The following is a 22,500-nucleotide window of genomic DNA, read 5'->3' on the forward strand; positions in this document are numbered from 1 at the left end:
CGCCACCCTGTCCTTCAGTCTTCTTTTTGTTCTGCCGATGTAAAAGCATCCACACTCACACTCCAGCCTGTAGACTACAAAAGTGGTGTTACAGTTGGCAAAGGCATTAACCGTGAAACTCTGTCCAGTAAACACATCCACAAAAGTACATGATTTAGCTACATTTTCACAGTGGTTACAATTTCCGCATCTGTGATTCCCTTTCAGTTTCTGTAGCCAATGTGTTTTTCTTTTCACTGGGAGGTGACTATGTACCAGTTTATCCCTTAATGTAGGTGCACGTCTAAAACAGAATGAGGGGGGGTTTGGGAACACTTCTTTGATGGAGGGGTCACTTTGAAGTATGGCCCAGTTGTTCTTTATTATTTTCTTTATTTTCAATGCTGTTTTACTGTATCTGGTGGAAAAATAGACTTGATGGTTGCTTTTTGGTTTGTGTCTCTTCACCAGTAGGTCATGTCTGTTGCATTGATTGGCCCTCCTTTGGGCCTGTCGAACCACCTCTGTCTTGTAACCCCTTTCCTCAAATCGTTTTGCCATATCCACAGATTTAGTTTGATAGTCCTCTTGTGTGTCACATATTCTTTTTAGGCGAAGAAACTGTCCATATGGAATGTTTTTGATTAAATGCTGTGAATGAAAACTGTCAGCTCTAAGAATTGTATTGCGATCAGTGCTTTTTCGAAAAATTGATGTATGTAAATCCCCATTTTCCTCTTTACTGATCAAAAGGTCCAGGAATTTGCTCCCACCTATAGTGCCAATCACTTCCATACACAAGTTGATCTATTTAAATTCTATCGGAATCTACACTTAAAAGCATGGTACAACAACCGTAATATTACCAGGACTGCAGAGCCATCATCAAGCACTACTGAAGAGAACTCATATTCCCAATTCAGACCAAAATCTACTTTTTACCCAGTGAGCAACAATCCCTGCCTGATAGCCTTTACAAAAAAGGTCTCCAGTGAGGTGGATTCTCTTTTTCAACAAAATAGCCACACACATGCCAATTTGACTAAAAATGAACATGAGGCACTACAGATGTTGCAGGACAATGATGAACTGGTTATTAAACCTGCCGACAAGGGTGGAGCGACGGTTATTTGGTCCAGACAGAAATACACTACAGAGGCACACAGGCAATTAGACAATACAAACTTCTATGTCCGGGTGATGTCTAACCCTCTGGACAAACTGAAGCAAGAGCTAAATGGCCTGCTCTCAAGAGCCATGTTAAACAACTGGATCACCAAGAAGGAATATGAGTATCTGTATGCCTCTGAACCATGTCTTGCAACTTTTTACATGCTACCTAAGGTGCATAAAGATCTTGAGAACCCTCCTGGCCGCCCTATCATTAGTGGGATTGGCACCATCTCTGAGCCCCTTTCAAAGTTTATTGATTTTTTTATTAAACCTTATGTGTCCACCCTCCCTTCATTCGTGCAGGATACAACTGATGTCCTTGTGAAATTAGGCACTTTGAAGAACATTGAAAATGCTTTTCTCGTAACTATGGATGTGGAGAGTCTATACACCAATATTGACCATAATGAAGGCCTCCATGCCATTAAACACTTTTTGACATCGAGAGAGAGTGAAAGTATGCCACCCAATGACTTTATTTTACAGCTCACAGAATGGACACTCACACACAATGTTTTTTGCTTTGAAGATGACATATACAGACAAATTAAAGGAACTGCTATGGGGGCCTGCTTTGCACCTAGTTATGCCTGCCTTTTCTTGGGTCTGTGGGAGAAAGAACACATTCACAGTGCATGTAACCCCTTTCGGGAAAACCTGATCTTTTACTGTCGTTATATTGATGATTTGCTCTGTTGTTTCAAAGGCACAGAAGCTAACCTGCTGGAATTTCATAAATATGTAAACTCCATCAATCCCAACATAAAACTGACCCTCGAATACAGTCAAACTGAAATTGCATTCCTGGACCTTTTGATCAGTAAAGAGGAAAATGGGAATTTACATACATCAATTTTTCGAAAAAGCACTGATCGCAATACAATTCTTAGAGCTGACAGTTTTCATTCACAGCATTTAATCAAAAACATTCCATATGGACAGTTTCTTCGCCTAAAAAGAATATGTGACACACAAGAGGACTATCAAACTAAATCTGTGGATATGGCAAAACGATTTGAGGAAAGGGGTTACAAGACAGAGGTGGTTCGACAGGCCCAAAGGAGGGCCAATCAATGCAACAGACATGACCTACTGGTGAAGAGACACAAACCAAAAAGCAACCATCAAGTCTATTTTTCCACCAGATACAGTAAAACAGCATTGAAAATAAAGAAAATAATAAAGAACAACTGGGCCATACTTCAAAGTGACCCCTCCATCAAAGAAGTGTTCCCAAACCCCCCCTCATTCTGTTTTAGACGTGCACCTACATTAAGGGATAAACTGGTACATAGTCACCTCCCAGTGAAAAAAAAAAACACATTGGCTACAGAAACTGAAAGGGAATCACAGATGCGGAAATTGTAACCACTGTGAAAATGTAGCTAAATCATGTACTTTTGTGGATGTGTTTACTGGACAGAGTTTCACGGTTAATGCCTTTGCCAACTGTAACACCACTTTTGTAGTCTACAGGCTGGAGTGTGAGTGTGGATGCTTTTACATCGGCAGAACAAAAAGAAGACTGAAGGACAGGGTGGCGGAACACAAGAATGCCATCAGGACAAAAAATCCTGCCTATCCTATGGCAGTCCATTATCAACAGGCCGCACATCCCTCTGTCTCCTCCCTAAAGGTGATGGTGATAGAAGTGGTGCCCAAACCTCTCAGAGGTGGGGACCACCTGAGAATCCTCCTCCAGAGAGAAACATTCTGGATTAGTAAGCTGAAGGCTACCTCCTTCCCAGGCTTGAATGAGGAATGTGACTTTTCTCCCTTTCTGTGACATATGTTTGAAAGAAGTGTGATGAGTTGTTTTTTGTTTAATTATCTGTTTTCATTTTTTTTTTTTTTTTTTTTTTTTCGCCCTCTCCCCCGTTTTTGAAATGTATGTCTTCTCTTTCTTACTAGTAATGGTTTTTAGTCATTCTTGTCAGCCAATTATTGAACATGCTTACTGGTCACATGATGTGACAAGATAGGAAGACTCCACCCCTTCTGACACCTATGGGTGCCTTTTTAACCTTTGACCTACTTTCTTTGTCTATGCCCTGATGAAGGCCAATATGGCCGCAACGCGTAGGCCCATGTGCTTTTAAACTAATTTTGCCATGTTAAATTAAAGGCTTTTTTATATTTTTCTCAAATCTCAGAGTGCCTCTGCTTTTTCCTTCCTTTTTGAGTTTAGAAGATTATTGTAGATGATGTTGGTGGTGGTGGTATTGGTGTCGTTAGAAAATGGCATCATTTTACTTCTACCTCTGCTGGTATAGTGTAGTGAAAACTACTCACTGTAGATGAGCACATGCATTGACACAGTAGTACCACGTAACTGTAAGTCTATTACCTTCCTACACTCTACTGTCTTTACATTTTCCAGTATCCTGTTGAAAGCAAGCTGGTCCACTTCAAAGGACACTGGCCCAAGGATGACTGGTGCACACTGTTATTTATTGTGGTGCAAGCATGACTAACGTTTCGACGCAGTGCGTCTTCATCAGACAGTCAGAGTCATCAGAGACCTCCTTTCCTAAGTGTCCAGTATCCTGTTGATGTCACAGTGGCACAGTTGTGCCTATATTGCGTCTGTTTCCCATGACCTGAGCATACTCATTTGCATTTCCCTGACAGACTGTTAGAAACAAGAGTCTGGCTGAGTTGTTTACAATTTATTGCAATTGGTAGTTTTAGGGGTCCCATATTATACTAATTTTTACTTTTAATATTTTGCTTTACTCTGTGGAGGATAGTTAATTTCTCATGAATTGTTTTCAAGTCCATTCTTTTTCATCATTGTGTACATTTAGCCTACATCCCCTGTCTGAAACGTGTGGAAGTACGGAATTTTACACCCTCAATGTTCTGAAATTTCCGCACGGCATGAAAAGCCTCATCAAGCATTCTGTAAATACTATTGTCTGTAGGCTACAGCTGTATTTGAGCTGGAATCCAACTATATGTGTCTAAAGTTGAAAGCCAAAGAGTTTACCCGGTGTTCATAATTCATATGACCAGGGGACTTCATAAGTCCCGGCGTTATTTTAATAATCCTTACTTTTTGAGCATCTTGCTGTGTCATTTACTGAGGGGCATTCCCTTTCCAATCGAGTCTTCTCTGTCTGGTGGGTGGGCTGGTTAGATGCAATGGCAGACCTTAATTGAGAGGTCAGTGTTTCCCATACATTGAGGAAACTATGGCGGCCCGCCATAGTTTAAATTTGGCCGCCATAGTTTCCGAAAATGTAAAAAAAATAATGAAAAAATTTAACTTTTTTTTTTTTTTTTTTACGATTTCCGTTTTTCTTAATTTCGCATTTTCCTCCTGGAGTAAATACATCCTATACAGAAAACCACAAGTGCTTGAAAGACAGAGGGATCAAAAGTCTAGTCAAGTTGTTGTAGTTAACTTGGGTTTGGGAGCAATAAAAAAAACCTTCAGAGAAGGGACAGTTGGGATGAGTTTACTAACACTCCCCAGGCTTTGTTTTACAGTTGTAATGAGTTTGGTTGACAGGCCTTCATTGACACGGCAGAGGAGACATCGGGCTGCATATAGAAATGAATGTGTAATGAATGTGAATATAGACATAAATGTGTAATATGTTGTTCAGCCCTTTTAATGGGAGGAATTTTGAAAAACTGGCCCTGTGACCAGCACCCCTCATGTACAATGTGTACGCCTTTGTGTGTGTGGGGAAAAGGCATAGCCTACCCTCTTAGACCCTTTTTGTCTATGCGTTAACAATTTCACAGTACTCTTACATTCTTATCTCTGCTCCTATTATTTTTTTCATTACATAGACCCCTGCATGAGGGACAAATGAAACTGTGTTGTAAACAGAAATGATTCACTGTACTGCATTTAAAAAAAACGTATAACTGACAATGTACTACTAATACCATGGGTAAAATGTTATGTAGCCTTATTTCTCAAAATATAAATGGCTGAAATGTAGGCCTAGGCCTATAGTTTCTCTATAGGCCTATAGTTCATGCGCCAATGTCATGCTGTACTCATTGTTTTGTACACTCCCCCCAAAAAAAAATAGGTGAAAACATACTGTAGGTTGCACTTCTATACAAAACTGCCCTGAAGCAAAGAGAGAGAGGAGAGTAGAGGCTTTTACTCACTTCAAAGATTTTTGGCTCTTCTCTCTCATTGCACCCCTTCCTCCATCAATGAGCAACTGTTCATCTATTCATATTTTATCAATAAAATCCGGCTCTAACAACACAATCACACCAACTATCATAACTTAGGCCACTTTTGAGTATATATACTGAATAGGCTATATTTGACGTATGATTTATTAATAAAGAAATTGTGTGATTTAATCAACCTTTGATTCCGCAATGGCGAAATCCTGCCATACACTATTCTTGTAGCACTACACCAGTTGGTGTATTCACAAATGGACAGCATCAACTCACAATACAATCTCAAATTCAGATAGGCGGTTGCTATCGACAATGGACAGACGAGACTTATTACTTTCTCTGTAATAAAAAATAAACTGTGACGTTGTCAAAACTCCCATAAGCAGTAATGCAAAGTACACGTTGACGTACGTATACTTGAACCAAAAACAAAAGCTATGGAATGTTGAAAACTCAACCGCGCGTTCTGAGGCAGTTGAGAAGTAACACTCCTGTGGTAAAGGAATTATCCCCCAAGAGGACAACAGGTGCTATGTAGCACAATAAATGAATATATGGACCTGGAAAAGCATAATAGGGCCCCTTTAAACTTGCTTGGAGTGCTACTGTGCCCAGAACTTGGTGCTGCAGTTCTTTTTTTTTTAGTTTCTCACTGCAAAAAACTGTAGCTCTCTCTCACTCTGGAAAACTGTAGCTGAGCTAATTTGTTCCAAAGAATTATTTTAGCATGCAGTTCATCATTTAAAAAACCTGTCACAATGAAACGGTTCATTTCAACTTGGCAATGAGCTTGGCAAATGAAGATGCAAGTGTAAACAGTCAAAGGCAGGTATGGCGTCATAGCGGGGCAAATACTAAAAGTTAATTGACCTTCCAAAAAGGGTGAGGAATTTAAACAGCCGGGAATATAACATAACCCAACTGTGCACATATGAAGGAGATATGTGCAGTACTGTAGACCAATAACTTCTTCCATTACACAGTAGTTTAATCATGACACCATGGAATTTAGTGTCTTTATGTAGTCATTATCTGACCCCTCAGAGGGGGTTAGGCCAGGTATTGCAGTGACCCTGTCTGTCTGTCTGTCTGTCTGTCTGTCTGTCTCTGTCTGCCTGCCTGATTGCCTGTCTGTCTTTCTGTCTGTGTGTCTGCCCGCAGTGTTTGGGTCGTCTGCAGATTGTGCAGATTGCATCATGTGAATCTGGCATTGGGCAGGGAGCCAGGATTCCATCTCGGATTGCTCTTGTTCTGTGTTGTAGTGTGCTGTCTATTTTGTCGACTGGAGTCATGATTGATCCATCGACAAACACTAGGCTAATACTAAAAAAAACTTAACAAAAAAAAAACACTGCGATTGTTCCAGGATCATATTTGGTTTTGATATTTGATATTGATTTCATCATCATAGTCTCACTACTAATTAGTGGCTCATATTATTAGGCTATTACAGTGCAATGCCAATGCCAAGCACTGTTGATTTTGGTTTATTCAACCCGAAGTCTTCCAGCTGTTTAGGTTAATCTTCATTTCTATGTTATCGTCATGCTCTATGATAGAAGATGATGTATGTTTTACTTTTTTAAGATTATATGGTGAATTGACCAGATCTTATCTAAACAAGACTTTAAACAAGATTTTAGATTTGAACTTGAAAATGTATCTTATTTTTAGACAGGGAAAAAAAAACATAACGTTTCTGTCCCTTGGAAAAGGAATGCGTAATTTCTTGTGTATCCTTTTTTTCGACTTGAAGGATTCTTTTTTTCCTTCTCCTGCTGGTAATCCTGTTCAATCATTTACAACTGTGAGTGCTTTGAATTGAAGGCTGTTTCATGGTGGATTAAATGTCTGCTGACACATGAGGTGACAGCATGTTAACACACATAAATTAGACATTTAGTTGATACCCTATTTCCTTCCCCATCCCCATTCCCATTCTCACTAGACCTGTTTTATTACACATACACCACCGCTGCATGCATGTGTGTTCAAAATACATCTGCGGTATGTATTGTGCACAAGGCCGTTGATAGCTTTGACCGGCCCATGCAAAAGCCATCTGGAAACCACCACCCCTACCATTGCTATGTAATAAGGACCCAATTCTGTAGCTCCTGTCTCCCTGGGTCTGGGACAAGTGACCCCTTTACCCCCCGCCCCCTGTCGACTTCCCTGATTGTTCATCTCTCCTACCGACATGTCATTTGCCCATGACTGTCAGAGGTGGGGTTGTTTACACGTCGACAATGACACACATAATTGGCAATTAGGTACCATGGCTAGATCATCTTATGATGTGCGATTGAGGACGACAAGAACAGAATGTGACCAGCTAAGGCTTCGGTCGAGAGGCAACATGTGAAAATTTATTTTGATTGTATTAACACAAGACGGTACATTTACAAGCAGCATCGGGGGTGCGCCTGTGGACTTGTTACATTTTGAGTGAGACATATGTGCTGTTTACATGCATGACTTACTGCAGTGTCCTTGTGTGTTTGTCTGTCTGTGTGACATAATCAATTACCGTAGTCTCTCTCCATGTGCCATGCATACATGTAGAGAGGGGTGTCAGAGTGTCTCTCGATGTGCAATGCGTATGCAGAGAAGGTGCCAGAGTGTCCCTCTCAATGCACTACAGTAGGCTGTATGCAGTGTTGCCAGATTGGGCGATTACCCGCCAAATTGGGCTGCTTGGGATAGCTGTCTGCGGGTAAAAAAATGGGAAAAATCTGCCATTTGGCGCTTTTTTCTGCAGTTTTATGCCCATAGAAATCAATGCAATTTGTTTAAATTGGGCGGAATTTAGCGGCTCCAGGTGGGTTTTGAGCACATTTTTGGGGCGGGATTTGATCAGACACATCTGGCAACACTGGCTGTATGTGCTTTATGTATGTATGCACGTACATGCTGCTACCGGTTCTCTGCAGTGCCTCCTTTGATTAAGCCGAGGCGGCGTGAGATAATAGCAGAATTATGGAGATGATCTGGCGCTGTATGAGTTTTTGCCTGATTTATTTACTGACTGTCTTGACGCCGGGGATCCAGACCGTACCGTAGGCTGCCAATCTGCTCTCATTCGGACAAATTGGGCCCCAGTCTGCCTGGGCGAGAACCCCCCCGGAGGCTATACTACTACGCTAGGCTCCTCCTGCCTGCACCCCACATCACATTAACCAAATGAGAGAGCTGCTGCTGCAATACACAGCCTTCGCAGCCAAGCTATGTAAAGGATTATACCATGGCTTTCTCAGGTATCTCTCTCCTTAGTTCTCTTTATCGCTTGCTCTCTCTCTCACACACACTCACACTCTCACACTCTCACACACACACACACACACACACACACACACACACACACACACACACACACACAGAAGCACACACAAGCCAAGCACACAAAACCTAAACTTCATGCTAATTACGCTGGCGGGTTGAAAAGCGAGTGAGTGCCGGCTACGGCGAAACGCTCTTTTCCATTCCGCCGTTGCACGACGAGTTCCGCCAGGCGGCCCGCCGCAATATCCCCCAATTTGGTGTTAATCATGTCACGGCAGTAACTCGACGCCATCCATCGCCCCCTCTGCTCCCTCCCCATCTCTCCACCCTCCCTTCCTCCGCTCCTCTGCCCACCCACCCCTGCGGACACATGCTCGCCAATTAGGCTCGCTGGGGCCGTGCCCAAATCCGATCATCTCTGACATCCATTACCACCGCAACACGCCAGTGCGGTGGCGGCGAGAGGAGAGGAGAGGAGAAGAGAAGAGAAGAGAGAGAGGCTGGCAAAGTAGGGAAGCAGGCGCCACGAAAAAAAATAAGAAGAAAAAGAGAGAAAGGGGGGAAAAAAGGTTTTAAATTGCTCGTCACTAAAGAGTCTTGTACAGGGCCACACACTCCTTGGGTGAAGTTAACCGTGCTGCTCATCCTGCCTCTTTTCATATCAGGTCTCTGTGACTTTTTCTTGTTTTTTTCTCTCTGGAGATTTTCTTGAGCACACACTGTTGCTTCTTTGTAGCTCCCACCTCTCCCTCTCCCTCTCCCTCTCCCTCCCTCTCTCTCTCTCTCTCTCTCTCTCTCTCTCTCTCTCTCTCTCTCCCTCTGTCTCTCTCACTCTCTGTCTCTCTCACACACACACACGCAAGCACACACACACACACACACACACACACACACACACACACACACGCACACACACACACACACGCATGCACACACACACCATCCCTCCACTATCTGTTCTCACTGTGCATCTTTGCTCTTTGCTTTTTCCACTTTTCTCCTGAGGGTTCATGAGATCCAGCTACCATCTCCTCACTTTTTTAGGTTGAAAAGTGCTTTTGCTGTCATGACTTTCATGGCCCTATCATGTGCAGTCACTCTGCCTAGAGATAATAACTGTGTGTGTGTGAGTGCGCGTGCGTGCGTGCGTGTGTGTGTGTGCGTGTGCGTGTGCGTGTGCGTGTGTGTGTGCGTGTGCGTGTGCGTGTGCGTGTGCGTGTGCGTGTGTGTGTGTGTGTGTGTGTGTGTGTGTGTGTGCGTGTGCGTGTGCGTGTGTACAGTAAGTGTATAAGAGGGTAAATGGAGGTTGTGTGCTGTGTCACGAAGGTCAGTGTGTTACAGTAGATCATACGATCATATCTCTTTAACCTCTCTCTCTCTCCCTCTCCCTCTCCCTCTCCCTCTCTGTCTCCCTCTCTGTCTCTCTCTCTTATTTTTCTCCATCTAACTCGCTTGCTTGTTTGGGGCCTGACTGTCCTGGATTTTGATGAAACTTAAAGTGCCTTTTTAGTGGCAAGGTCCAGCCCCACAACTGCATTTTCATAAGTCGGCCACTATTATTAAGGCAGAAACAGACAAAAAACATCTTGATTACGAGGGTAGCACACGATATATATATTGGAGATTATGTCGGTCATTTTAAGTCACACATAGATGGTTATGATGTTTTTCTAGCGCTCTTTTCTGGCTCTATAAATTACACAGGCCCCACCTGCCCAGGTCAGGCCTCAAAGTCTCTGATTTCAGGTGAAATGACCCACATGTTTCCCACACCATACCACCGTCTGTGTATAAACTGTGCCATATTATGGGTGTAAAAATGTTAAGTCCTGTGTAAAAATTGTGTTTGTCATTCATAAACATGCCCATTTGATTTATTAACCCATTGATGCCTGATGCTGCATTGTGCAACCATTGACCCTGGCACCCGGAGCTGCATTACGCAACATTAGGCTCATTCGATTTGAGACAACTTTATTAAAAATCTCTGTTTGTTTGAGATAAATTAACACATTCAAATGAAAGATGAGGGTCTTAGCGTTTAAATGCAACTTAGTGCATATTTTTATGATATTTAGGTTTTTATAGGCTGAGGGCAGCTTTTCTTAAAAAGGGCTCAAGCATTCAGCACCATTTTTTGCAGGTGCCTTAGGCATCAATGGGTTAATACAAACTCTTTTTCTCCTTCCCTCCCCCCGCAGATGAGTGGGGTGAAGCGCCTTAAGCCGCGCCTAAACTCCATCCTGTTCAAGCTGCAGTTCGAGGAGCTGGTCTCCAACCTGAGACCGGACATCCTGGCGGTGAGCTCGGCCTGCGACGAGGTGCGGCGTAGCAAGAACTTCAGCCGACTGCTGGAGCTGGTGCTGCTGCTGGGAAACTACATGAACGCTGGCTCGCGCAACGCACAGTCATTCGGCTACGATCTCAGCTCACTTTGCAAGGTGAGGTGTGCTTGTTTGCGTGTGTGTGTGTGTGTGTGTGGTTATGTGTGTTTGTCTGCATTGACAAAGCTAGTACATTGTCACAAGTGTGTGTCTGTGTGCCTGTGTGTCTGTGTGTGGTTCTGTGTGTTTGTCTGCGTTTGTTTTTGTTGCTGGCAGTCTACATGAACGCAGGCTCTCGCGCACAGAACACACAGTCCTTCGGCTACAACCTCAGCTCTCTGTGTAAAGCGTGTGAGGAGTAAGATCTGTAGTAGTAGTAGTAGGTTTTGCATGTGTGCGTGTGTCTGTGTTTTTGAGTGTATGTGATGTTTCGTGTGCTATTGGAAAACTACATGAACGCAGGCTCTTGCAACGCACAGTCATTCGGTCCCTCTGCAATGTGCATGAACAGTAGGGAGTAGTAAAGTAGTAGTACGAGTAGTAGCCATGCGTGTGTGTTTGTGTTGTGTTGCACCGATACCATTTTTTAGCCCTGATACCGATACCCGATACCTGATTGTGCAGTATCGGCCGATACCAATACCATACCGATACTACTCGTTCTACTACTACTGTTCGAAATTTATATACAGTATATATATGAAAAGTTATACAGTATAGGCTACTTCTTGGATGTAACATCATTGCTATTATGGCTGTGTCAGGCTGCTGCCTACTCCAGTAGAACTTTTTATACTTTTAAATACCTATGATAGATCAAGGCTCCATTTAACTGTCATACTAGCATCTGTAAATGGTATCGGTGCCCTATTTGTTGGTATTGGCAGATACCGATGCCAGTGCCACCATTTTAGTGCGGTATCGGGGCCCCGGCCGATACTGGTATCGGTATCGGTGCTAGTTTAAGGAAACTCCCGCAAACTGACCATTTCGCTGTTCTTTCTTTAATAAACAACGTTTCGGTACTAGACCTTCATCAGGCAATCTCGGTATCGGTGCAACACTACTGGAGTTGGTGTTGCTCCTTGGAAACTACATGAATGCTGGCGCACGTAGCGCACAATCATTTGGCTATGACCTAAGCTGCCTTTGCAAGTTGAGGAGAAAGAGTAGTAGTTGTAGGTGTGTAGGAATGTGTGTGTATTTGTTTGTGCGCGTATTTGTTTGTGCACGCTGCTGCTGCTGTTGCTGCTGTTGCTGCTGCTGGGGAACTATGTGAATGCACACAGTCATTCAGCTATGATCTCTGTTCCCTCTGCAAGGTGTGTGGAGAGTAGGAAAGTGTGTGTGTGTCCATCCCTGTTTTTGTGTCTGTTTCTGTCTACGTTCGTCTGCATCTGTGTGTCTCACTGTGTGTGAATGCTGGGGTTGTGCATCTTTTTCTTTGATTTTTCTTGCTTGAGTGAATACTGTACTGTAATGTATATGAGCTGGTGGAAGAGAAGTATGTGTGCGTTTGTCTGTGTGCATGTGTGCTTGGGTGCGTATATGTTTGTGTGTTTGTCAAAATCAGAAGAAGCACCACTATGATCTCTCCAGAACCATCCATTTTCAGACAGACAATTGCCGTGTTCCCTGTCTGCAGCCTGGTCAAGTCATCATTAATTTCTGTGGAGTTCAGAATGAGTTTTGGCCCCACCAGCTCTCACATCATTTCAGGGAAAAGAACAGCAGATTCATCCCATAGACAAGAAGCCAGAAAGCTTTAGATCTCCAATGATATCTTCTCAAATAATGGTGTGTGTGTGTGTGCGTGCGCGTGTGCACATTTGTGTGTGCGTGTGCGTGTGTGCGTGTGTGTGTGTGTGTGTGTGTGTGTGTGTGTGTGTGTGTGTGTGTGTGTGTGTGTGTGTGTGTGTGTGTGTGTGTGTGTGTGTGTGTGTGTGTGTGTGTGTGTGTGTGTGTGTGTGTGTGTGTTTCTGTTATCATCCAGTTCCATTCGTCTCAAGGCAGATGGATCTTCTCTTCAGCTCTCTCTCAGGGTCACCATATTCCACTGCGGCACATTTTACTTCATAAACTGTCACCTTTTTTTACACGGCAAACAAGATAAGCCTATAATTTATGTTTCTGTGAATGTGTGTGTGAGCGTGTGTGTGTGAGCGTGCGTGTGTGCGTGTGCGTGTGCGTGTGTGTGTGTGTCATCTCAGCGGTGAGGGGTCAGGGGATTAGTATATTTTTCTACCCCCACCATAGCTAGGGAAGCAATAGGGCATGGCTCTACACAAGAAACAGATTGCACACACACACACACACACACACACACACACACACACACACACACACACACACACACACACACACACCACACGTACACACAGGTATGGGGACAGTCATTGTCATACACTCACTTATGATCCTAGAAACACACACACACACCGAGCATGCTGATGTTGCGATGCTTTTATGTCACCTTGAGCTTATCGGCAGGGCCCATCTAAAGTGGCTCTTGCCGCACAGCGGCTCTCTGTTCCTCCTCATACTTACTCCTCCTTACCATTCGTTTTCCTCTCCTCCCTACCATTCGTTTTCCTCTCCTCCCTACCATTCGTTTTCCTCTCCTCCCTACCATTCGTTTTCCTCTCCTCCCTACCATTCGTTTTCCTCTCCTCCCTACCATTCGTTTTCCTCTCCTCTCTACCATTCATTTTCCTCTCGTCCCTCTCTGTCAACCATCTCTCTGTTCCTTACCCCCCCCCCCTCTCCATCCTGTTCACCATCCATCTTTTTGTCTGTCTGTCCCCTCTCTCTCTTTCTCTCTCTCTCTCTCTGGATCTTCTCCTTGTCTCGCCACTCTGTCTTCATCTTCATCTTCCTCCTCCTCCTCTTCCTTGTCTGTCTTTGCAGCACCTCTGTTCCTCCTCCTCTTCCTCCCCAGGTGAAAAAGTGGTTCAATTTAGTACAATAAAAGCACAACTGAAGTGTACTTAGCATGTTAAAAGCGCACTCACACTTTTTGTGCTAAGAAAAAGTATGTTTACAATATGCTTATTTAAAGTGTACTTAAAATTAGATGTAATTAAGTTGCTCTCAAAGAAAGTACACTTTGCGAACCATACATAAAGTGCACTTAGAAGATGTTTGGCTAAAGTGTGTTTTAGAGGAATATACTAATAGTGTTCTAATAGTGAACTTACTAAAAGTGTATTTTTTAATAACATATTGCAATTGCACTTTTTTTAAGTGCACTTTGATTATACTTCATCCAAGTGACTTCGAAGTGTGATTTTCTATAGTGCGCTTTAAAGTAAATCACTTTAACATATTGGAAGTATACTTTTTCTAAGTGCACCATGATTGTGCTTCATCCAAATATATTCAAAGTGTGCTTACACAAAGTGCATTTACCCATCATGCATCATCATGCATGTACCATCATGTAATGCACTTCTTGGAGCTCAATTTCTCAAACAGAAAGCCATTGACCTCTAAGGAATATCTTTGGTTTGCATGAAAATATTACTCATTGTTATATTCTGCGTTTATTGTAGGAGTTTTAAAATTTTAAAGTGGTACACAAAAAATGACCATGTTCCCACCGTCATTATGATGGTCACGTATATGTTCTGGTATATATAGGCTCACACTTCCCATGACATCATGGTGAGAGGTAAGTTGGAACTAGTTGTTCAAACAAAGAATCAATGGTCACCATTAGTGATCAATCCAAATGATCAATTGCAGGAAGGTGGAACAAGAATGAAATAAAGTGAAATGTGTATCTGAAATCTCTGTAACAATGCAATGATTGTAAATGTCAGTTGTGCTAGGCATGCATACTGTATCACTACTGTGACATGTGGCTGTGTATAATGTACAAATGTACAAGCTCTGAGGACCAGCATGGATTGTACTATTACATTTATATTATTTCATGTACTTGGGAGTGTACTGTAAATATACTTCAAGCATACCTGTTATATATTTACAATACTTAATATGATATACTTTTTACAGACTTAAAATGTTCCAATGTAGTCCAAAGAAGCATGAAGTTAATATACTTTTATTGTACTTCTAGTAACAATAAAATGTTATAGAAGTGTACTCAAGCACACTATTAATGCCATACGAATGCATGAAAAGCGTGTTTGGAGCATACTTTCAAAAGTATGCTTGTAGTGCACTTAAAGTTGTCCAAAAGCGGTGCCAATTTAGCATCCTCAGTGTGCTGCAAGTGTGCTGAAGTACTGCTTTAGTAATGCTTCAGCGCACTAATAGTGCAATGAAGCGCACTTTAAATCGCCGAAAATAGTACACTTTGTACTAAGTACGGTCAAAAAAAGTACACTTTAAGTATATGGGTTTTTCACCTGGGTATCCATGCAGCAGATCTCTGTTCCTACTCTTCTTCCTCCCTCCCTCCCTTCTTCATCCTTTCTCATCACCCTCTCTTCCTCTCACCCTACATGCAGCATGTCTGTTTTTTACCCTCACCTTTTCTCCATCCCTTCTCTTCATACATCTCTCTTAATCTTCCTCTCTCCATGCACCATCTCTTTTTCTCTTCCCTCCCTCCATCCCCCTCTCTCTTCCTTCATCTTCCCCTTCATCCTCCTCTTATCCCCCCTTCTCTTCCTCCATCCACCCTCCGTCCACCAAAACACACTTGGCTTCTCCTTCATCTGGGGCCTCCAGATAAGCACTCTAATGTAAACACAGGTGTGTGGTGGGTTATTGTGGCTGGCTGGCTGTCTGTCCTTCCGTTTGTGTGTGTGTGTGCGTGTGTGCGTGCGTGCGTGCGTGCGTGCGTGCGTGCGTGCGTGCGTGCGTGCGTGCGTGCGTGCGTGCGTGCGTGCGTGCGTGCGTGCATGTGTGTGTGTGCTTGTGTGCTTGTGCGTGTGTGTGCTCGTGCTTGTGTGTGCTCGTGCTTGTGTGTGCGTGCGTCCGTGGGTGTGAGATAGGCTGCTGTGTGTGAGCGTGGATGGGTATTTCTATGCAGTTGTGGATCTGTGGGTGGGTGTGCATGCATGTCTTTTTTCCCAGTACAAGCTGCACTCATCACTTTCATCTTTGTGTGTATGGGCATATCTGTCAGAAATATAAAGGTTAAGTTATTATTATTACGATAGATAATTCACACCTAGACACTGTGCCTGCAGACACATACAGACACATCTGACATTTTAAATTGCCCATCCCCCTACATTTGTCAAACCCTTTCCCATGACTTTCCGTAGCCCAGGCAATAATTAGCCGAAGTGATCCTGTTATCAACACGCTCCCTTTAATCAGCCATTTCTACTGCTGCTCCCCTTTAAATCAGACTTTGCCTGATGGAACTAACACATTTTACACATGTTACTTCCTGTTAATTTGGACAAATGTTATCATTTGGTTTCCTGAAAGTGAACCTACAGTATAAGCATTTTATTTCAAACTGATTTCACATGGATTAGGAATAGATTTGCTTATGGCAGTAACTCTACCGTACACTTGTCCGTTCAAATCCCCGTGGCAAGATGGTCAATTGCCTCTTCCCACCGTCCCCTTCTACACTATCCCTCTCATTGTGTGTACAGCACTGAATTCATTCTGATTTTTTTTTTTAGACCCGCAAGAAGAGCCCTCGTGCTGAGGTTGTCTTTCAATCTCACCTTTGTATGGTTTCCCAGCAGGGGGAAAGTGTCAAGGAACCGACTCACACAGTTCTATGAAAGAGCACGCACAAGCCAAGTACAATGCCAATATACTGTACACTACAGTACTGCTGACACATGAATACCCATTGACAAAGCTAGTATATTGTTACGTGTGTGTGTGTGTGTGTGTGTGTGTGTGTGTGTGTGTGTGTGTGTGTGTGTGTGTGTGTGTGTGTGTGTGTGTGTGTGTGTGTGTGTGTGTGTGTGTGTGTGTGTGTGTGTGTGTGTGTGTGTGTGTGTGTGTGCGCGCGCGCGCGCGCGTGCATGTGTGTTTGTGTCCATGCGCGTGTATTTCCACTCAGCCGCGCACTGTGGCTTGGTGGCCACCTGACCCTTAACACTATATAATTGTTTCGTTGCCTGCCGTGCAAGTCACATTATCACCTTTCACCCTCCTGTCCTCTCGCAAGATGGCTGCGCTGCGTGCGTTTGTGTATCTCCGTCTCTGTCAGTGTCTGTCTGCTTTTGTCTGCCTCTCCCTCTCTACTCTGCTTCATTTGTTGCAATATCAATGAGGTGTCAACAGGAGATGATGTGCTTTTCTTTTGCCCGGCATTCTTTCTTTTCTTTCTTTTCAATAACGATGATTGTGTTTTCGTTTTGTCCTTCACCCCCTTGCTGTGTTGTTGTTTCGTTTACCACCTTCCGCTTCTCTCTCTCTCTCTCTCTCTCTCTCTCTCTCTCTCTCTCTCTCTCTCTCTCTCTCTCTCTCTCTCTCTCTCTCTCTCTCATACAGTATAGTACTCTTTCTATCACACAATGAGGGGCTATTTTTTCCTTCTATTGAGTGTATCTCATTCAATCTCTTGCTTTCCTTTATTTGCTTTCCTGTCAGAATTGGGACATTTCACATCATGCCAGGCAATGGGGAGCTCATTCTCTCGCTCTCTTTCTGTTTGCATATCTGTCTTTTTCTTCCTTATTTTTGTTTGTTTCTTTCTTTGTCATTTTCTTTTTTTTTTAAATCTTCTGTTTTCCTTTTCGTCTTGTACAATAGTGAGCTTCATCTTTCTTTCTTTCTTTTTTTTTCTTTCTTCATGTCAATCTCTCTCTCCAGCTTGAACACTTGTCTTACACTAACACCCTCTCATCTCTTCTTTTGCTTGGTATTTAAGTTGTTGAATTTATTAATATTGTTCACACTATTACGAACCTGTTTTACACATATAAAACTTGCCCATCATCAGTTCAACGGTTGAGTTTGTGTGTGAGAATGTGTGTTTATTTGCACACAAAATTGCACCCAAACTTTAAATCTTATATGTAATAATTGGCCTCACTTTTTAAAGTTTTAAAGTCATTTATTGTCATTTTGGTCAGAGGTTACGTCTCTCACTGTTCCATGCGTAAACTAACAGTACATAAACGTTTTAATTATACACTACACTATATATAAGAAAGAAACAACCCTTTTCTTTTTTATTGGGATAGAGCAGTGAAGAGCGGGACAGAGAAATGAGCGGAAGATAGAGAGATGGGGGGGATTGGGAAATGGTCTCGGGCCATAATCGAACACAAGTCCCCGGCGTAAAAATATGGTGCCTTAACCATTTCAGCCATGGCCGAGGTCAAACCATTAAAATGCAAGACAGGACAACATTTGGTTAAGTCAGACTCAGGTAGTGTGCTCTCACCCAGTGTTTCCCAACCTTTTTGTCTCACGTACCCCCTAAACCTCTTAGTTGTGCCATGAGTACCCCCTAATTCATGTTCTATATCACTCTCTCCGTCCTTATGTGACTGCCCCATTCATTTGATGTAAAAATGACATTTTTCCAAGTACCCCCTGCAGTGTGCTCACGTACCCCTAGTGGTACACGTACCCCTGGTTGGGAAACACTACTCTAACCTATTTCAAGTATAACAAGTAACGTGTGTGTGTGTGTGTTTTTCTGTGTGCATGCGTGCGTGCAACATGGACACGGTGGATCGCTTCAGAGTTACCTGCACGCACCTGTGAACATCCAGTCACTGCACCTGATGTAACTGTCAGCGTTAATGTAGGGAAAAGGGACTAACTCTGTGTGTGTGTGCGTGTGCGTGTGCGTGTGCGTGTGTGTGTGCGTGTGTGTGTGTGCGTGTGCGTGTGTGTTTCAGCTGAAGGACACCAAGTCTGCGGACCAGAAGTCGACCCTGCTGCACTTCCTGGCGGAGGTGTGTGAGGAGCGATACCCAGAGGTGCTGCGCTTTGCAGACGAACTGCAGCACGTGGACAGAGCAAGCAGAGGTACACACATACACACACACACACACACACACACACACACACACACACACACACACACTCAGACGCATGCTTACACAAGGTATGCAGATTGCGTGCGTGCGCACACACACACACACGCCGCACATGCACGCATATAATGTGATGTGCGGTAAGTAACTTCATTGTCACCACTTTCTGTGAGTGAGTGCAGCATGTTAAAGGCAATAGCATACGTAAGTGCTTGACAAGGGTGTGTTTCATCTCATCAAGTATGCATGTGCGTGTGTGTGAGTGCAGTGGGAGTTGTGCCATATGGTTACAGCAGGGTCTATAAAAAGTTAGCTCCCCTGGTAGAGGAGACTGTGATTTGTTGCTTGCATGCGCGCACGCGCACACACACACACACACACACACACACACACACACACACACACACACACACACACACACACACACACACACACACACACACACACACACACACACACACACACACACACACACACACACACACACCACATATTTGTGCACGCATACACACACACACACCAACTAAAATTTGCATTGGCCCATCACTCTATCTCCCTGGATGTCTGACTTTGTCTGATCGTCGCCTCTCATAGCAGAGTGAGCACTCAGGCCGGCGGACTTTAATCACGTCCGGGCATCAGTGAGAGCGACATGGAAGGTCAGCTTGCCAACGGGGCCTATTCATTGGCAAAGCACCAATGTAGCAGTAGAATGGAGCAGAGCAGAGAAGAGACGGGCCATTTCAGGCCATTTCAAGTGTCCTTCTGAAACACACAGAACAACTCTCATACAAACACACTGTCTCTGTCTCTGTCTCTTTCTCTCTCTCTCTCTCTCTCTCTCTCTCTCTCTCTCTCTCTCTGTCTCTCTCTCTCTCTCTTTCTGTCTCTCTCTCTTTCTGTCTCTCTCTCTTTCTGTCTCTCTCTCTCTCTCTCTCTCTCTCTCTCTCTCTCTCTCTCGCACACACACACACGCTCACACACACCAAGTGACTTTCAGTTGACAAAGTGGCCTCTGGTCTTATCTGAAGGGCTCAGTGCAGTTTTTGGCTGGGTACTAGATGACAGGCAGAGGTGCTGGAGGGGGGGTGTCCTATTTTTGCAGCCCAGACTTTGCTGCAGAGGCCGGGCCACTCTCTGTCCCTGACCTGTGTCCATCTGACCAGGATAGCTCTTATTGGTCTGATGTTGACTCCAGATACTAGCAGATAGTGGTAAATCTGTTTTCAGCTGGTAGGTAAAGCTGTTCTCAGGGGCAAAAGTGCTCCAGTATTCAAAGAAAATAAAAAATAAAGTTCCGAATACCAAGTCTTCCATGATTTTTCCCCCCCATTTTATTATTATTATTATTATTATTATTATTATTATTATTTTACACATTATCTACTGGTGTGCCCAAGCAGCCTGCGCTGCAAAACCATTCTGGCATCATCACCTCAAAACTTGTATTCCACAGAGTGAAGGTTGTTTACAGGAACCGTGTGGTAGCTATCTTGCTGCAAGAGACATTTCATGAAATTTGAACTGTTTTTCCCAGAAGTAGTTTTGTTTGAATGTTTGCCACATAACTCTCTGACGTGCTCACTCAGCATGGCTCCCCTAGAAGGGACTTGATTGAGGACAAACGCGTTTGAGAAAGGGCCCGGCAGTACTTGGTATTCCTTTCATGAGATGTTTTCTTTTAATCCATTTGGAAATGAATGCTTTTGGTCAAGATGGCCTCCAGCGGCTGGCTGAGTGGTTTCCCCAGCCTCTTTACGCTGTAGATGCTGACAAAACACACAAACGCTTACAAGGGTCTTATCCTCTAATCAAACTACCAAGGGGGGCACTGTCTGTATACTCTTGGAGGTCTAATGGTTTCATATTTTAGGATTTGTAGAAGTGAAACATCCTTTTCGTTTGGTATATGGTGTGCCGTTTGTGCCAAAATGAAGTGGTTATTCGCAGTGCAAATGTGCTTGGAGTTTGAATTAAATGTCATCATTTATTGTAAATCTTTCAGTGTAGGGACTGTGCTGTACGTGTCCCTTTCAGTGTCTTTTACACACAGACACACGCACGCACACACGTACACGCACACGCACACCTGCTGATTTCCAATGACCCCTGACGAAACCTTTGTCACCCACTCGGTGTGATGCTCCCGGCGTGCGACCAGAGGTTCACTTGTACATAACTGATGACTGACAGTTGATTTTGACGCTGAATATCTCTCTTTGACTCTCTCTCTCTCTCTCTCTCTCTCTCTCTCTCTCTCTCTCTCTCTCTCTCTCTCTCTCTCTCTCTCTCTCTCTCTCTCTCTCTCTCTCTCTCTCTCCACCCTTCTGTATATTTGTTCTGCCACTCTCTATTTCTTAAATCAAGCGTACTGAACTGCACACATGCTAACAAAGTCTTTCTTTAGATTGTGTGTGTTTGTGTGTGTGTGTGTGTGTGTGTGTGTGTGTGTGTGTGTGTGTGTGTGTGTGTGTGTGTGTGTGTGTGTGTGTGTGCGTGCGTGCGTGCGTGCGCGTGTGTGTGTGTGTGCGCGGCGTGCGGCGTGCGTGTGTGCGTGTTGTCATCCTCTCTCAGCTGGGTAGCGTGGCACTGACTGATTATGGCAGCTATTTTTTCCCCCTCGCTGGTGTCAACCCGAGTTCGTCAATACACTGGGGGGCTCCTCTCATTTTGGGTCCTCATGAATTATTACCACTTCACCCTGCTACACACACACACACACACACACACACACACACACACACACACACACACACACACACACACACACACACACACACACACACACACACACACACACACACACACACACACACACACACACACACACACACTGAACCTACACAATCACACAACCTCGAACAACATACCCATGCACACACACTAAACACACACTCGTACCCCGTGCATACACATTCAATGAGCAAACTTAACATTCATACACTACACACACACACTACACATACATTCAACACTTGCACAATGCACACGCTCTCACACACAGACACACACACACGCATATTTAACACTCTCCATATATATACACATAAGATCAGTACACATGAGTACTAACAGGCACACAGTTGTACCAGGCCCACAGAGAAACATACTCCCACAGTGGTTGAGCTGTACTTGCTCTGAAAGCCAACTGATGTTAACTTCACACGCATACATTACAAAGATAGATGTATGCATAGCTCTGTCTGTCTTTCTGTGCTGTGTCCATACAGTAACTGTACATATTTTTTACTTTACCATTGATAAGAGCACTTACATTTAACAAGTTTGGCATTTACCTGTTGACAGCGACAGAGTAGCACTTAGTTTTGCTTTCCTGTTTCAGTAAACATGGACACATTAAAATAATCACAGCGAATAGACCTATTGCTCACTCCATGCTTGTAGACTTTTCTAGCAACTGTTACCACAGTATGACATTGCCAACAGTAACGTTAAAACCTCTGAATCCGAATCTCTGCGTGAAAAAAAGGGTTGGCGTCAAAATGATTTGCGTGAAGTAGCCTCTACAGAGCCTTTTGTGTTTTTGTGATTTTAATGAAGAGTGTGAATCCTTGATCAGCAGGAGACGGGGAAGAGGGAGAGACAGGAGAAGATAGATGGGTACTACTCTGAGTGTTTTGTATCTA

General features: G+C 43.6%; 1 protein-coding gene across 1 annotated transcript in view; it reads left to right on the forward strand.

Annotated features, from left to right (window-relative positions):
- Nucleotides 1-22,500, forward strand: part of LOC134459672 (protein diaphanous homolog 3-like) — a 414,535-nt gene that overhangs the window by 247,864 nt on the left and 144,171 nt on the right. Inside the window, exons 21-22 of the mRNA XM_063212051.1 lie at nucleotides 10,794-11,033; nucleotides 18,716-18,845. Coding sequence (XP_063068121.1) covers nucleotides 10,794-11,033; nucleotides 18,716-18,845 — 370 coding nt within the window. The remainder of the gene's footprint in view (nucleotides 1-10,793; nucleotides 11,034-18,715; nucleotides 18,846-22,500) is intronic.

Source organism: Engraulis encrasicolus, chromosome 12 (genome assembly GCF_034702125.1).
Source record: "Engraulis encrasicolus isolate BLACKSEA-1 chromosome 12, IST_EnEncr_1.0, whole genome shotgun sequence".
Classification (NCBI taxonomy): domain Eukaryota; kingdom Metazoa; phylum Chordata; class Actinopteri; order Clupeiformes; family Engraulidae; genus Engraulis; species Engraulis encrasicolus.